Below are 16,962 nucleotides of genomic sequence, written 5' to 3'. Positions count from 1 at the left end.
TTCATCCCCCCCCATAGAAAGGTGTAGCGACTACTCAGAAATGACACCAGCTTTAAGGGCTTTTTTGCCCCCCTTTTATTAATTGAACAGAACATAAAGAGAATGCATTGCATAGCATGTACATCATTCTTCACTGTCTGATCAGTGAAAAAATAAAATAAAATAAAAAATAAAAAAGTGAGTCTGGGTCAGACTGCACTTTTCCTTCAAACCCAAGTGCACAAGCTGAGCCGCTTGCCAAAAATCTCATTAAGTAAACACAATCAGCTCGATGTCATGCGGGATATCTCAAACAGTTAACTTTGGTGTGAGAGCCTCAGAGCTTAACCCTTCTGTAAATGAGACACTTGATGTTTAAAATGATAAAAAATAAAATAAAATAAACAGCATTAGGATCTGAAAGCATTGCAAACAAGGCACAAGCTGTACCTATACGGCTTCAAGTTTCATGATAAAGGCACACACCACTGTTACACTGACTTTGATAACAATCTTTGGTAATACTGCACTCACGTGCTGCGGCTGTATCGCCTGCAACAGGAAAAAAAAAAAAAAAATCAAATCCTTATAAAAGTGAAAAAGAAATCAAAATAGAAAAGACTGACAGTGAGTCAACGTGTCAAACCCAGTCTAAACGGTTATTTACAACTCATGCTTACATTCATTTTCTCTTAGGTACCGCTGCAACCTAACATTTACTTTTCTTCATCCCAGTTCCAAACATGAATATTAGTACAGACTCCATCTAAACACCAAGCACACTGCACCTCCCCATACGAGCAATAACAAATACAACTTTAAAGAAATCGCTCTTCTTCCTTTGAAGAACAATTACTGGAAACCACTGAAATACAAGATTAAAAGAAAAAACAAAATCCAAAAAAAAGGTGCTCAAATCTAAAGTTCAAAAGGTGCTTTTACTTTGCAAGTGTAATTTCAGAAAACACATTAAACTAAGATTGAACTCCAGCAGTTAAGTATTCCCTTCATTTCCTTCGCATGTAGCCCGATTTCCTCGACATCACTACTGCTCTTCGTCACGTCCACTAGCTTTCCACAGTTAACCCACTCTGATGGGTTTTCAGTGCTCGCTCAAAAGAAACCTGATTGCATAACTGTCCTGCTGCCTCAGCACTCTCCAGTCTCTTCTAAAATACATCCAAGAATCGTGATATTAAAGAAAACAATATGTACAGCAGTATGTACAGTCCGATCATCGGGATTCGGGGCGTCTGTGAGTGGGAGGGATCAGAATTTGAAAAGATTGATAAAGTCTTGAGGGGAGAGGGACATGGTGCAGCTTTCTGGGTTGTTGGCTGTGCAGGGGTGGTTTATATCCTGAAAGAAAAAAAGAAACATTGCATGAATTTATAATGCCTTTTTCCCCCCTCTGCTTTAAAAACAAGAACATTTTAGTTTCACATCTACACTGATCAAGTGCAAAATGAAAGAGAATGAAGCAGAGTACCTTCCAGAAAAGGATGTGGCAGTGTGTGCAGAAGTGCAGGGTGTCGCTGTATTGCTCTCTGTGAGGATAGCAGCGGCTCAGCTTAAAGTAAATTTTTTTCCACTCCAGGTGACCTTTATCTGACACCATCAGCCGCTTCCGGATCTAAAATATAAGACAGGCTTTTAAAAAATGTTACTCAAAAAAATAAAAAAAATAAATAAATACTTCAGGCTTTTATTTTATTCATATAATACTAGTCACACTCAGAGTGAGATTTTTAGAAACCTTAATGGATAGTTTTGTCATAAGGGCGTCTATCCTGTAAAGCTTCTCTGTAACCCACTTTAGCCTATAGGTGAGAATCCCTCACTCACTTATCAAATGCATGCCTTTTGAGCATGGTGCTGGGTTACTGCCTCCCATTTTCCAGGCTAGCTTTATCACAGATGCCATAAAGGCCATCTGAACATTCCACGTACGCAAGTGTTTGCATTCCCTTAAATTTCTACATGCCTGTCTGTCTGTGAAGTGGTACTGGCAGAGTTTCTTCCACAACAGCCGGTCCTCTGTGAGGGTCCCCAGCTCCGGACACACTTGGCCCAGGCTGACCAGGTCTCTGCCGTCAGAAAGACTGTGCATGATGTTCAGCTGCAGACTGGCAGGCAGGTCAGTCAGAGTCATACCTGTATTTGTTGGCTTAAAAAAAAAAAAAAGGAAAAAAAAAAGGAAGAGATGAGAGAAAAGAAGAAAATCTATGATGTAATAAAGATTTGCACTTCAGAGCCCCTCTGGAGTTCTGCATTGTAGGCAGATGCTTACCCTATTGATCTGGATGTTGTCCAGCTGTTGCTGCCACTGCAGGATGTTCTCCATTCGGTGTACCCAGATGTTGATGTTCCCCACCAGCACAGACTTGCCCATGTCCTGAACGAGCCCACACAGCGAGACATATAGGGTCTGCAGCAGCTCTTTGATGGGGCGGACGTTCTGCTGGTCATCGAGGACTGTGGAGAGTTGGTCAACAGCCAAGATTAATGACCACAATGATACAATGAAGTTTCAAGCCAAGTAGACAGCGACTCCGCAAAATAAAATAATTTAAATAAAAATTATTTAAAAAAAAAAAATCTCTATTAAACTAAATATTTGGTTGTGATGGAACGGCCCCGCAGAACTTCAAATATTTGGCAAAACAGTTTCATAACGCTACCTAAACAACCTGAATCTCTGTTTAGCAGAAGGAACATTTAGTTTACACTGTGACTTGCACTCGGGTCTGGTGACTGTCAGAGTTTTTCAGCGTCCCACTAAAGCACTGAACTCCATCCCCAGCCTTCTTCAGACATCACAAAGGTTCATTTCATCATATATCGAAAGCTTCAGCTTTGCTATACCTGCATTATTTGTGTTTACACTTTTGAGAAAGTAAGACGAGAAGAGTCCACTACGCTGTATATACGAGCTTAGCAAAAACTAAGTAGACTGAGGGGCAAATATTTAAGAACAGCACAGGGAAACAAAACGACATGAAAAGAAAATCATCTGAAACACAAAAAGACTGAAATGAAGAGGCAGGGCATCAGAGCTCACCTTTCTGTACCACTCTTTCCAGAATGTTCATGTAGTTCTTCTGCGCCACTCCACTGAGTGAGGGGAGCTGGGACTTGGCAATAAGCTCCAGGAGCTGGAGGAATGGGGAGGTGGGGGGGAAAAAAAAGAAACAACATAAATTTCATCCTGTCTGCAAGTGAGACGCTCTGTTCCACTGCAGTGTTTCTTAAAGATTGTTAGGCTGCATTCTTACAAAGCACTTGGTTCTAACAATAATTGCTGCCTAGAACAACTTTGGAGACGTTCCATGTGGTCATTTCTCTCAAGTGAAGCTGTGGACGTCTAACAGCATTCTAGGGCTTTTATTAGGGGAAGAAGCTACTCGGAAAGGTGTTGGATAAGAGCGCAGGCTGTCAACAAGGTCAGCCACCCCATGCCGGCACAAACAAGCTTTTAATCGTTTGAGTCCTGGTTTTCCTGTCATGTGAATTAGCCGAATCATTTGACAGAGTGTGCGTGACTGTGTAAGCGCGCGTGTGTGTATGTATGTCTGTTGCCGTTGGCTAGCGGACAAACAGCGGGTTCCAACAGGGTGGCATGTCTGGCATGCAGCAGATGCTGTGACATCATGGAGAAACTGGCTCATTTTGACCACGTCATGACCTTTGTTTGTATATCAGCGTACTGGTAAACTGCGGGGTACTTTCTGGGGTACTAGGATACTGAAAAATAAGAACCAGCCAACCAGCCATCTTAATAATGCATCATTTTTAACCAAATGACCTTTTTTGAGCCTTTTCATCCTCATGCTCCCTGTCAGCTTTGCCATTTTTAAGCTTCTTCACTCCTTCCTCACTGTCTTCCCCCCCCTCCCCCTCTTCCCAGCGCCATTCCTAAAACCTAATCCCGTGCCCTTCTTCTTTTAGCAGCTCATCAAGTGCTCCTCTCTTTGTAGAGCAGCCGGGCAGAACAATGTGCGTTTCCGTATCTACTTTTAGCTCCTGCAGTTCACTAAACTGCGCTTTATACTTTGGCGTGCGGCTCACACTTTTTCCACAAACACACCGACAGAATTAGACACGCCGCCACCTTTTGTTATTATGTGCCATCTCTGCATTGATGCTCATTTTAAAGTTACACATGGCTCGCCCTTGAAATAACCTACGTTCACTGGCTGTGAGATGAAAAAAAAAGAAAGAAAAAAAACAAAAACAAATGGAGGACCACTTGCCTTGTCATGGAAGAATCTGATCTGTGTAACTGAGACAGAGTTAAATGAACCCACAAATGCCATCAGACACAACCAGTGAAGAGCAGTGACCTAGGACACTGTGTCCAGACCAGGCGCTAGTGTTTCACAGCCATATTGTTCTTTGGGCTTACCACACTACACTGCACTCGTTAACTGGAACCTGAACTAAAAGGTCAATCCCAAACTCCAACAGAGATGTTAACAAATAGGAGTTAGCCAAATATCTGCAGTAAATCTAACACTTATCTGGACTACCAGATTATTTTGTATTCCGATAAGATTAGAGCCCAATCTCCATTTATGGGTTTGGCACTGTATAAAATACGATCCCCTGAAACCTCACTGTTCTGCCAAGAGAAAGTTTTCTTGTGTCCTCCTGAAGAAGGCTACAACTCATTTAAATGCTTCTTTAGATAAGAACGACACACAGATACTCAACATAGAGAGGGAAAAAGAAAGACAGAAATGTGACACTGGACCACTGGATGAGTGAGGAGAACACATAAGGAGGGTGTTTAACCTGACAGAGGTATCTGTGTTTGTGTTTGCAGAGGGGTCCGAATCATCTGACTACCACCGGGTTTGGTTTCGTAAAGCAACTGTCAGGTGGTCGCACCTCACTGCACAGCTGTCACCCTCCTCTTGCATACACACTCCCCCACCTTCGCCTCACATGTGAGCACATGTGGGAGAGCTGGTGTTCAGTTCAGTGAGGAAGAAGCTCCAAATTCGACTAGATGATGGCAAGCGAGCATCACTTTTTTGTTCGTCTTTGTCAGGAATACCCACCAAGCTGAATCTGTTCAAACTCTGTGCATGTGTGGATGACTTTCATTAAAGAGTTTCCCGTGCATGGCCTTCCAGGTTTTCTGTTCATATCCCACAATGCTACTGACACTAATATCTCCCAATTGGTCATTTAAGCTCACTACATGATCCATCTGTTCCTCGCTTAATCCTATGGGATACCAACATGCTTTGGCAATCATATTCCAAAACAAAAAGAGCCACACTGTGTCCCTACTTCAAACACACACTCCCTGGGTCCCTATCATCAGCACTGAGAGACTCTTGTCTGCAGAGCAATGATAAGAAGCTGGCAGAGGCCTACACACCCTCTTAACCTTAAGCCTTTCTGTGCCACTGACAAACAGATCTCCCATTAACAACCACAGAGAAAGACAAACAGAAAGAGACAGCACAAACTAAGAAGAAAGGAAAGAAACGAGAACTCACTCTGACAACGTAATTAAATCTCCTCGTGTCCTTGATGGCGCTGCAGAAATCTAAGCGGTTGAAGGCCTCTCCCAGTGTACAATATCCGTGGCGCTGGGAGAATTTAATTATCAGGGTATTAGATTGCAATCCTCAGCAGGAGTATAGTTTTCTCAGCATGTTTACATTAGCAATGACGATATGAAAAGTTGATGTGAAGCGGAATGAGTCGGTTTGTTACCTCCTTGGTGCTTCCTTTATGAACATAAATCCATTTTTCCCTGTGGAAATCTGTGAGAAAGCAAAGTGTTTACGTTAGTGGCCTGCCCTCATTAAGCGGCTTATAAGCACTGTGACAAATGTATTCAGCACAACTAAGTTTTCAGAGCTGCCTTTGGAAAGGGAGTTTATGAAATGCAGGAGAATGACTAAACATCAGTGTCATTAGGAGGTGCTCCACCAATGCCTTTCCTTCCAGCTTTCTCCTGCTTGTATTACCTACTCCAACTTAAGTTTGATGCATTGCTATGTGATTTATGACTCCCACGCTTTAAAAACGGGCTAAATATTTTGCTTCCTTTTTTTGTTTTTAATAAGGACTCACATGGGACTTTTGTGTTGTTGTTCATTAAGTCTTTTTTCCTCTTCTTGGCAGCCATGTCATAGCTGAAAGAAAGCAGCAGGTTCTCCTTGTTAAAACTCTCCTCCTCCTCGGCCTCTTTGCAGAAGCTGCAAAAACACAAGGACACATTTATTTATTAATTTATTTTGAACTGCAATCCACTTTAACCTTTTCCTTCTACACAACGAGCAACTCCAGCATCAAACCCAAAGAAAAAAGTGTAACTTGGGCCGTGTTGAAATGACTGTAGCTCATCTGGAAAGTTTACAGATCTTTGTTAATCCACTCACTTGTTTAGGGAGGTTATTAATAGCTCGGTGATTAGCCTAGGAAAGTAACATAGCAACCAGAAACACACAAAGACACTGAGGTGAGTGAGAAGGAAACGACACCGAGGTGGAGGCCTATAGTTGTTTTTGGTTTGGTGTGTGTGTCAGCCTGCTTCTGTTCATAATGCTGTTTGGACTTTTGAAGAAAGTCCCTCCTCCCTCCATCTCTCTCTAACCAAACAAAAGTGATGGCGCATTTCAATTTCCAAAGCTCCTCAGAGACAGCGCCATTTCTTAGCTCTCGGTTAATGACCAACCTCTGCACGGAGACATTGTTGTTTTTGTCGTCGGTTGTTGTCTTTTTCCATCCCTCTTCGGTTTTCACCCAGCTCTGACCCGGCGACCTCCAGTCCTGTCCGAGAAAAGGCATCCTCACTCGATGACGCTAACTTAAACAAAGTCAATAAATGTGTGAGAAATCTTTGGAAAGCCCTCTGATTTAGCTTATTATGTAACCACCCCCGCTTCTAAGTGCTTTGTTTTGCCCCCTGTGTTTCTAGCCTACTGTTGACATTGCGCAGCTCTTCTTTATATCCTCCAAGTGAGAACCCGGAAGCACGCGAGCTCCGCCCACTTTGGAAACTTCCCCGCAACACGTGGCTTTGTTTATCAACTCCAGCGTTGCACAACCTCTCGGAGAAGCGAGCGGAGGAATCAACACTCCTCATGTCATGGAAAATAATGACAGGGGACACCAACAAATATTTTAACACATTGGAGGAAGGCGTTTTTTAATGTATACAGACTATTATGTAACTTTGAGAAAGTCAATTTCAACTTCATTTTATGCTTGGACTTAGAGATGTTTTGTGTCTCTTTGCAGTCGTTTGATTGACTTGTGTGTACTCTTTGTGCTTGATTCATTTTTTTTTCTTCTGCTTTTTTACATTGAGACACTGCTACTTTCCTGGCTGTGGTCGGAGTTCAAGTACAAGGAATAATCATTGTTACACTCATAAATCTACTATCACCACTGCTGTTTTTGATGATTGGGTTAAATATAAAGAAAATAACACTTGGTAAACAGAAAAATGATATACCTCACAAGTCTGCGTGCTCAAACGAGAGCTGGGTTAAATTCATACTGATTTGATCCCATCTTCCTTAATCACTATTCAATAGTTTACAAATCAAGCATAATTTCCAAATATGCTGTGTAAGCCATCCTGCAGCAAACCTCTGACTTTGAGGAAGGCACACTGCAAACCTGCCTGTTCAAACAATAACATTTTTTTTAATGCCTGATGGATTGATGTTGATAAAACACAGTTGTTGTTCAGGAAGCGGCCTGCTCAGCCTTATCAGCGCTCACTTCATGACACTGTAAATCTATAAGGGGGAAAATTACACTGCAATATCACAGCTAAGTGCCCTGATTCTCGGTCTCACTCTGTATTATAAATAGACTGATTTGTCCTCTAGATTTTTCCAGGGTATTTGGCCACACTGTGGATTGTGAAGGAGTGTGTTTGTGTCTGCATGTGTGTGTGTGTAATTCAGGGGGCTTACCAGTGTGTTTCAGTTTTCCCAAAATGGCCCAGATTGATCCGTGAAGACAGGATGAGGGTATTTTGTTGACTTTGGCCCACGTTACAGAAGATAGCGTTTACAGGTCACTGGGTCGGATCTTATCAGCTTCATTAAACATGTGACACGTTTACACATTAATCTGTGTGTGGCTTTTCGGAATACACATTAAAAGTTTATGTCTGTGTGTTTACAGCTTTAATCGCTTTTCTCATGCCAGCCTTGAGCTTTCAGTGCAATGACCAAGCGGTTCATTGAAAAAACAAAGATAAAAGCGATTGATGAAGAAGTGCCTTTAAGATCTTGCAACACACACCCTGGTCTGGTCAACCTGTCTTTTAGCTGCGGATATAAATGTCAACTTTCTAAAAATTGCTCCAACATAGCAAACACTTCTCAGTAAACTGCTGCAATGGCAGCTGTGCACGCATGTGTGTATCTCAATCCATGTGAGTGAGCGCTTACAATGCTGTCGTATATCACGACACGTTATATGATCAGGAAAAACATGTTATCTCTGGCACATGGTTTCCCTCCAAGAAGCACTTGTGCTTTGACACATTAAGCCGTGCAGATGTGGCTCGTGTGGTTTTTGTGCTGCTGATGGTCACAAACTACCCCCCAGCGCTACAAATGTATTTCCGCTTCTTCTTCCTCTATTTATTTCTTTGCCTTTTTTTTACCGTGTAGAAAAAAAATCCACCTCAGACTGCGTATTACAACTTTATGGCTCAAGCTTTTGAAACAGATGTTTGTGGCTTTAATCTAACATCTTGATATATGTAGAAGGCCTGCGAACACTCTCTGCTAGATACAATAGAGCCATACGGGGCATATAATCTCAGCAGCTGCAGAGCTGTTTGTGCAGAAGTAGTTCCCCATATGGGTGACCATAGAGAGTGTGTGAGAAGTGGAACTGAAAAACCTAAAATGTATTACTGTGTGAACTTCAGGGTAATGCAGTAATATGCTGTGAGTCCCTGAAGTCTGATTAAGTCTATTTGTAGACTAGGCTGAATGGCAGGCTGGAAAGTCCCAGCAAGTGCAGTCAGTTAGTGACTGACCAAGAAGGCAGCTATGACCTAAAGAGTCTGGGTTTAGTTTACTCGTGGAATGACCAATAATGTAGCCCTACAGAGCCAGCATGTGTGTATGTGATGCATAAATGTATATTTTTTAACTTTATACATTTTCTATATTTATATCTAGATAAATGTTTAAATATGTTGAAATATATCTTTCTCTGATATGTTTGTCAACTTAGAACCTAGGAAAGGTCGTCAGTGAATGATCTTTTCCACTCTCACCTCTGTCTGTTTTTGTTGTGATGTTGTGACCAGACACGGCCCCACTTGAAACGCCAAACACCTTAATCACAAACACACACACACATATATATGCACACAGTTACACAAACACATACACCTGTTGCTGCTCCTCTTGGATGGGTTTCATCACTCGGTCAGGTTCTCTGTTGTGAAACCCCCGCTCATGAGTTTCTCTCGAGTCTTCGCTCACATCTGCCAGCTTGCACGGAAACCGGCCGGGCCACATGCCTCACGTGGTGTAACATTTGCCCTTCTTGTTTGTTGCTCAAAATAACATCAGATCACCTATAGTTTTTCCAGTCACCCATCCACACCACCTTGTCTCGGCCACTCCACCCACTGTCCCCTGGGCTCCGTTTGCTGGCAGCAAAACGACTGAAACATCTGACCCAGTGACTTATGGTTTCAAAAAAATGTCCCCTCTGGTCACATTGTGTTTACGCCATACGAAAGGCTGACATTACATTGCAGATGCCACTGATGAATAAAATGATGTAATCTCTTTAACTGCTGCTTAAACTTGCACTATGCAATCATTCTATAGGAAGCTGTTTGTCCCGCATATCTTCAGATTTTTAGCATACATCTAATTTGTGAACCATAACAAATCAGTGAGTCAGATGGGATTCGTGGACTCAATTCCCACTGTCACAGGGCCAGCAATGATGTTCTCACTGGGTAAAAGTTCAGCATGTTCTTTATAAAAGGGTAACGTTTCATGGTTGCATTCTGTATCTCCATGTGTGTGGAGAACAGGAACCTGTCTGGACATGTTGAGATCCAGTGTGAGAGGGTTTAAACAGACATACGATGAGACATACAGGGCACCGGCTCAGATTGCGATTCACTGTCAACAGACCAAGAACTGCTGAGTCGTACTGTGGGGATGAAGAAAGACCACATATATAGACTGTGATTTTATTTTCAAGCTGTACAAAAACGGGCTAAAACCAGTAAACAACAGTACAAAAACATTAAACCTGAACATTTAGAACAAATGATTTCAGCATTTGATGCAAAAGTATGCTCGGCACCCAAAGTCCCAAAACAGTTGACCTTCTGGTATGCTTTTATTTTGATTTCAGCACTGCATTAACAATCTCTTGCTCTTTATCACATGAATTTCACCACCATTTTCATTAAAGTGACAGAAATTGATCCAAGGCTTTGCTGCTCACGTCAACAGGCTCAAACCTACGAGCTGCACACAGAGCTTTGAGTTGCACCAACCGGTACACAGCCCTCTCGATTTAAACATGACAGGTGAAATCTCTGGATTTAGAGCAGGCTGAAAATAGCACTCTCACCCATTGTGAAGCCAGACAGGTTAAGAGCAGGCTATGCAACAAGAGTCGTCTTCTTTTATGCGAGTCAGAGTCAGGCATTAAACAACAACACAGAAAAGTCGTGGAATAAATAGTGCTTAACATTTAAATACTTTAGTTTTAAATTGAAAACATTAAAAAATGAAAATGACATTTGTTCTATAAAATATTGACGTCAAAACAAAACAAAGCGAAACACTACTGCCTGCCTAATTTATGATTTCGACCATGTCTGTGAGACACATGTGAGAGTCACGGAGCCGTGATCGAACAGTTTGAAAGGCAGACTCCCTTTACTTGTCCATGTGTCTGTTTTCGGGTCGTAACACTCAAAAGCGTCCGAGTCTTCAATGACGTCGTGGCCATTGATGTAACGTCCGCCTGTTACATACAGTTCGTTACTGAGAACGGTGGCTGAATGGTGCATCCTCCTCTCCTTTAGGTTGGCACACTTGATGAATCGGTTGGCCTTGGTGTCGTATGCAATCATCCTCCTGGTGTATCCTGTGACAGAGAAGATATTATGATATATATATTCATATGCAATAGTTTGGTATGTAGTGGTGATGAAATTGTAAAGTGATCCATCAAGAATTTTGCAAGAATCCCTTTGTTTTGTTGAAGAATACTGTAAAAATCCCATTTTCCTAATGGAACTTTCATTCCTAATGGTATGAAAGTTCAGTCCAGGCCCCCGGTGAAATGACACAGTTATCATTATCACATGTGCAGTTCATGTTTATTCTATCTGTCTTAGCCCTTTTACCTCCAATGATGTAGATTTTCTCATCCATGACCACAGCAGGAGCAGAAACATTCTTCACTGTTCTGTTCTCCATCTTAGACCACATGTTCCTGGCAATGTGATACACCTACACAGGGGAGAGGAGAAATAAAAAGGGTGCATGAATAAATGTGAATGGATGAAACAAATGACTGCAAAGGTAACAGGTGTAGTAATACCTGTATCATTCTGACAGGGTTGTGCATGGCATCCTCTCCTCCAAACATGTAGATCCTCTGGTTAGTAGCAGCCACCGCGGGGTGCAGTACAGCCTCAGGCATGGGTGCCATCAACTCCCACAGATTGAACATACTGTTGTACCTGATGAGAGCATTGAGAGATGTGTTTGCTCATGTGTGTCATTCTGTGTATGCAGAGTTTCTTGACTAAGGACGGACCATCTCACCTCTCCACGCTGCCTGTCAATCGCCTGTCAGGTCCAAGGCCGCCCAGGGCAAAGATGAAGTGGAGGTAGGAGACGCTCTGGTGGGCAAAACGTGGCTCTAACATAGGCTCCGCTGTCCGCCAGTGGTTGGTCTTAAGGGAAAGGGTGTAGACAGTTCTACTGACTTCGCTGTTCTTCGGATTTGTGGTCAGACCTCCGATGACATAGAGGATACTGTGTAGGGCAACGTAGGAGGCTTTGTAGAGACGAACAGGCAGCTTAGCAAGCCACTGCCACATCTGGCTCCTCTCATCGAACACTATGGCCTCCCTGGAGGTTTGCTCATTATTCTTCCTCCCTCCTACCACCACCAACATGTCATGATAGCTGTAGCGCCTTGGCGCAACCCAGGGATGTTTAAAGTCTGCTGCGATGTCTCCACTGCATTTTGTGCTAACAGAGAACATGAGGCGTCTAACAGATTCTATGAGTTCAGTGCAGAGGGTGGAGGACTGGATCAGAGGATCATTGGCTATGAACTGGAAGAGGTAGGTGGGGTGGATATATCGAAGGCGAACCTTCTTGAAAAGGTCACTGATAGCACCTCGCCTGGACAAAGGATCGTGATGGATCCAAGCAACAAGTGTCTCAAAAACCTGCTCCTCCTCTGCACAAAGGGAATCATCCTCCAGGTATCCCATGAGCTCCGTCAAAGACAGCTCACACAGGTCCTCAGATATTGACACGTCGCAGAAGCTCTTCATGGCCATCTCTTTTGCTTTGTCTCTTAAACTTTTACAGCTCATGATATCAGAAAGTCGTATCATGCTCAAGCAGTTGTCTGGGCTAAGCTGCTCCTGCAGAAAACTCGAGCAGGCCTCAAAAAGGCGGCCATATTGCAACATGGATGCTGCCTGCATCAGAGGAAGCACGTCATCCATGCTGATGCTGATGAGTCCTGTGTAAACATAGTCGATAATGCTGCTCAGAATGGTGGACGTGATTCCCTTTAGGTCTATTTTGGTCTGCTGTCTCTCCACAAAGTTGTTGCAGAACATGGCTCTGAAGTAAGGGCTGCTGGACACCAGGACATTTCGGTGACAGGGGATCTCTGTATTATCTGAACACAGCAGCACATCAGTCAGGATGTTCTCCTGTCTCAGTCTGTTGAGCTGCAGGAGCAGGTTGGAGGACTGCTCTTTGTCTTTGAAATGGTAGACCTCACGTGCTGGTTGATCCATGCTGAGAAAAGAAAGCAGGCTCAGATTATCACGTGCAACTTGTTATTCAAGCCTATGAGCAATGTGATCACTTACTCACTGTGCTCGCTGTGAAGTTATGTTTATTGGCTTAATGCTGTCAGAATACCAGCTTTTTATTGTGTAGTTCGGATAACATATTGGGATTCTATTTCTTAGATGAGCTAAGTCCTTTCTGCTTTTTTCAGTGACTTGATGAACGAAAATCCGAATGTATGAATCAATCAAGGAAACTATTTTCCTGCAAATGCACATGGTTAGCTTTTCCTAAAATTCTGCTCCAAATGTCTAGTTTTAAAGTTTGCAACCCTTTCAACTCATAACAGCAACATAATCTTTGTTCAGGCAATAGTTGGACCATATTTAGCCTTTTTAACCACACACAGATACTCAATGAGGCCTGCAGCATGGCCGTCTGATCATTTTGGAAACTAAGTCGAAAATTCTGATGAAACACCCATGAAATTATTTTTCTTGGTGAGGTGTCATGGGACAGATGATGATTTTGTGTTTTGTGTTTATGTGTGGCAGTGTTTATGTTTATGAGCTTCACACGTTTCATGCATTAGATATTAGTACAAATTGTGCAAACTAATGCACATGGTTAATACCAAATGTCACATACTGTCAAAACTAAGTATTAAATGCTGTACAGCTGTGGCTCAAGAGGTAGTGCAGGTCATATACTAATCTGAAGATTGGTGGTTCGATCACTGGCTGCTACAGTCTGAATGCCAAAATATCCTTGGGCAAAATACTCACCCATAGCTGCTCGTGTGAATGTTAGATAGAAAGAACTTATGCATAGAAAATAGAAGGGAATAGGAGAAATGAGGCAAGTTGTATAAAGTGCTTTGAATGCTCAGAGTAGAAAAGCACTATATAAGAACCAGTCCATTTACCATTATAAATTAACATTTATTTCAGCATATGAAATAAGTATATTTCAGTATATGTAAGGTACTGCTAAGGTTAGACATCACACAGAGCAGATTCAGTCCTCCTTGCAGCCTTACATGAATACGGCTCTTACCTGTTGTGGTTCTTTCAGGGTTTCTTGGGGGTCCCACTGAGTTCAAAGTAAATTCTCAGCATCAAATATGATGTCTGAACATTCTCCTTCCCTGTCTTCCTCTTTCTTCTAGCATTAAATCGATGTGACTGTACGCTCCTCTCTCTTTGTAGAGGTGTGTTGCGCACTGTTTGTTGTTATGGACTCTTTCCACGAGGCCCGTGTGTACATTCCTCCCCTAAAAATAGAGCTTGTCTTTGGCAGCACTGCTGCAGACACATGTGACATGCTAGAGAGCTGTCTCAGAGTCTGTCTGGATTTACCACCAAATCTGTATTGTTCCTTTATTTATTATTCTTTCTCTCTCCCTCTTCTTCTGATATTATGTTCTTCCTCTGTTTATTAAATCCACATGAGACCTCTCTTTTCTTCTTTATAGCTCGCATTCCTGCTCACTCCATCAGCTCTATCTCTGTCTGGCACATGATTGCAGCAGTAAAAACGGCACTGATACTTGATAACACTCATTTTTGCTGGCTGCTCATTCTGCCGGCTGGCTCGTGGAACACACAGAGATATAAAAACAGGATTATGTTACAGCAGAAGCGACATAAACAGAGCGATACGAGGAGGTTTCAGCAGGATTCCAGAAAAAAGAACATGGAAAACACTTTGGCCACAACATTACAAACAGTTCGCCACAAGTTCAGTGAAAATGTTTCCGATTTATGTAACCTCAGCCAGAGGCTTGGGTTTAATGGAGGAACATGAGAGGTGTTTTGTGTGTTGATCCTTTATGCATAAAGAATATCCTAATTTAACTGTATATCAGCAACAGTTGCTTGCATTCCCTATCTTTGTGTGTTTTTTAAGCTCATTTCCATCTCATTTTTATGCTCTCTGAAACAGATAGAGCCTATACAGCGGCTTTCATGGAATGCGTCATTCAAAGTGGCAACAGGATATTCATTAAAGCTGGAGAAGAATCAAAGCTTGCTGGGTCTTTCTTAAATGTGGGCACTTACATATAATTTTTTTTTTTTTTAATGAAAAGGCATTTTCAGTAATCGCAGTTACAAATGTGGCATGTTTTCTCGTGTTTGTGGGATTTTGTACAGAGCTTGGCAAATTCAAGATAAATAGCTGCCTGGGTTGCCATGGCAGTGTAGATTGTAGGATATTGTACAACAGCACCAGCAGTTCACATCATAGAGCACTTGCACTTACTGGCCATCTTATGTTGACATCTTGTCCTGTTGCTTGTGGGCAAATGCGAGCATGTCACTGCTTGCACAGTTATAGCAACAATAACAACAACGAAATAAAGTAAAGGCTGTAAACATCAAGAACTGAGGTCACAATAATCACACGTGTGATACCACAGGATAGTACTTCTTTGCATTATAAGCAGACACAACTAAACAGCGCCATCTAGTGGCCGAGCGTTGGGTAAATACACAATTCATTATGAAAAAGAAAAACAATTTCCTTTCTAATTAACGCTTAAACCTTTGTTGTCTGTGCTTACGGGGTCCTCAGTGACAGTACACAACAAAGACATCATTTATATTCCAATAAACTAAAATGTTGGGGGTTTTTTGCCTGCTAATTGTATCATGAAACAAAATGTAAAAAAATTAATATCTGCCACTACGTGCTCCTGTCAAAGGCAAACGCTTAACTCGTTTACCCGTGAGACCGCAGTGTCATTTTATCACCCACACTCTCATATTCAGCGCCGCGATTGCATCTTTTAAAAGTTAAGCACATTGTCTTCTATCTCTGTTCCGTCACCTTGACAAAAAGGACTCATTAATGTCTGCCTGTAGGCAACAAGTTATATTAAAAGTTAAAGCTTCGGCACACACTTTTCATAGCGCAGCGTTTTCATACAACAGCTTAACTGTTGCCACCCACTGCCCCGTGCTGTGTCTTCATATCACCAAATGATTATCTTCTCATAAGCACACGCTCTAATAGAGCTTATACACCCAGGGGGATTTAGATCTCACCGATTACTCTTGTGTTTGTGTAGGTGTGAGTGTGTGTCAGACAGCTCTCCTTGGTCAAACAGAAGCGACATGTGCAGCTCTGTCCTTCACTTAATTTCGCTGTACTCTGCGGCACTCGGTGCTGCAGGTAATAGTTTGTTTTCCACAAAGAAAGCCCCCCTACTTATTACATGTTTTCATTCTTAATCCACAAATATGAGGAGCTGAAATTCAGGTTCTGTGGGAGACAGAAGGGCTAAAGAAAACAGACCACTGGCTATAAAGAAAAGGTAAAGGTAGGGAGGAGTGCTCATCCTTGTACAAATCACGCAATGAGTCCCCTTCATTTGTGTTTGCTCATTTAATGCCCTTTTTATTACATCAGAGTGAAAGTAAATAAGATCATTTGCATCAGTGCTATTTGCACTATTCTGCAGAAGGGTACCAAAAAGATAACGCAGTACAGGACAAATCATATTATCTGAGATTACTGTGCTCGCAGCTAGTTTATCACGCACCACACAAAGCCAACTGTCGGCTCAGTTTGAATCAGTGTTCCTCAGTTGCACCCAGACCCCCAAAAAAACATTCTCTTGTTGTTTTGTAATGAATTTCAGACTTGGGCCCAAAGTAAACTGGATTGTCACTCTGTCATGTCTGTTTAGATATCTGGCCTTTGGCGCCGGAGCAGCGATTTCTGCGCTTGACTAAGCTCACTGAAATGTTCAGCCCAAAACGAGCTCTGCTTCCACAGCGCAGACAAAGATAGCTGGGTATACCTGTGATTTATGCCACTCGTTATTTCGTGACATGATTCATGACTCACATTAAAAACATGAATTATTAGAGCACCTTCTAAAGCTCTGTGGGGAAAAAATACTTGTCATATGAGGCGCAACATCTTCCAAGAACTTTCTAATAACGCCAGGGTT

General features: G+C 42.3%; 2 protein-coding genes across 2 annotated transcripts; both read right to left on the bottom strand.

Moving 5' to 3' along the window:
* Window positions 1–46: 46 nt before the first annotated feature.
* On the bottom strand, window positions 47–6,955 carry fbxo32 (F-box protein 32). Its single transcript, XM_004568082.6, has 9 exons — window positions 6,677–6,955; window positions 6,073–6,197; window positions 5,710–5,759; window positions 5,490–5,582; window positions 3,041–3,134; window positions 2,270–2,454; window positions 1,964–2,146; window positions 1,469–1,612; window positions 47–1,338 (listed from the first exon to the last, which is right to left on the bottom strand). Exons 1-9 carry the CDS (start codon window positions 6,787–6,789, stop codon window positions 1,249–1,251), a joined length of 1,077 nt encoding a protein of 358 aa, XP_004568139.1. The 5' UTR covers window positions 6,790–6,955; the 3' UTR covers window positions 47–1,248.
* A 3,221-nt stretch (window positions 6,956–10,176) lies between these two features.
* On the bottom strand, window positions 10,177–14,391 carry klhl38b (kelch-like family member 38b). Its single transcript, XM_004568081.6, has 5 exons — window positions 14,061–14,391; window positions 11,790–13,010; window positions 11,563–11,704; window positions 11,366–11,471; window positions 10,177–11,103 (listed from the first exon to the last, which is right to left on the bottom strand). Exons 2-5 carry the CDS (start codon window positions 13,007–13,009, stop codon window positions 10,814–10,816), a joined length of 1,758 nt encoding a protein of 585 aa, XP_004568138.2. The 5' UTR covers window position 13,010; window positions 14,061–14,391; the 3' UTR covers window positions 10,177–10,813.
* Between the last annotated feature and the right edge of the window lie 2,571 nt (window positions 14,392–16,962).

This window comes from Maylandia zebra, linkage group LG11, assembly GCF_041146795.1.
Source record: "Maylandia zebra isolate NMK-2024a linkage group LG11, Mzebra_GT3a, whole genome shotgun sequence".
NCBI lineage: Eukaryota > Metazoa > Chordata > Actinopteri > Cichliformes > Cichlidae > Maylandia > Maylandia zebra.
The sequence above is the reverse complement of the archived record's forward strand: the minus strand, read 5'-3'. Positions and strand labels throughout refer to the sequence as shown.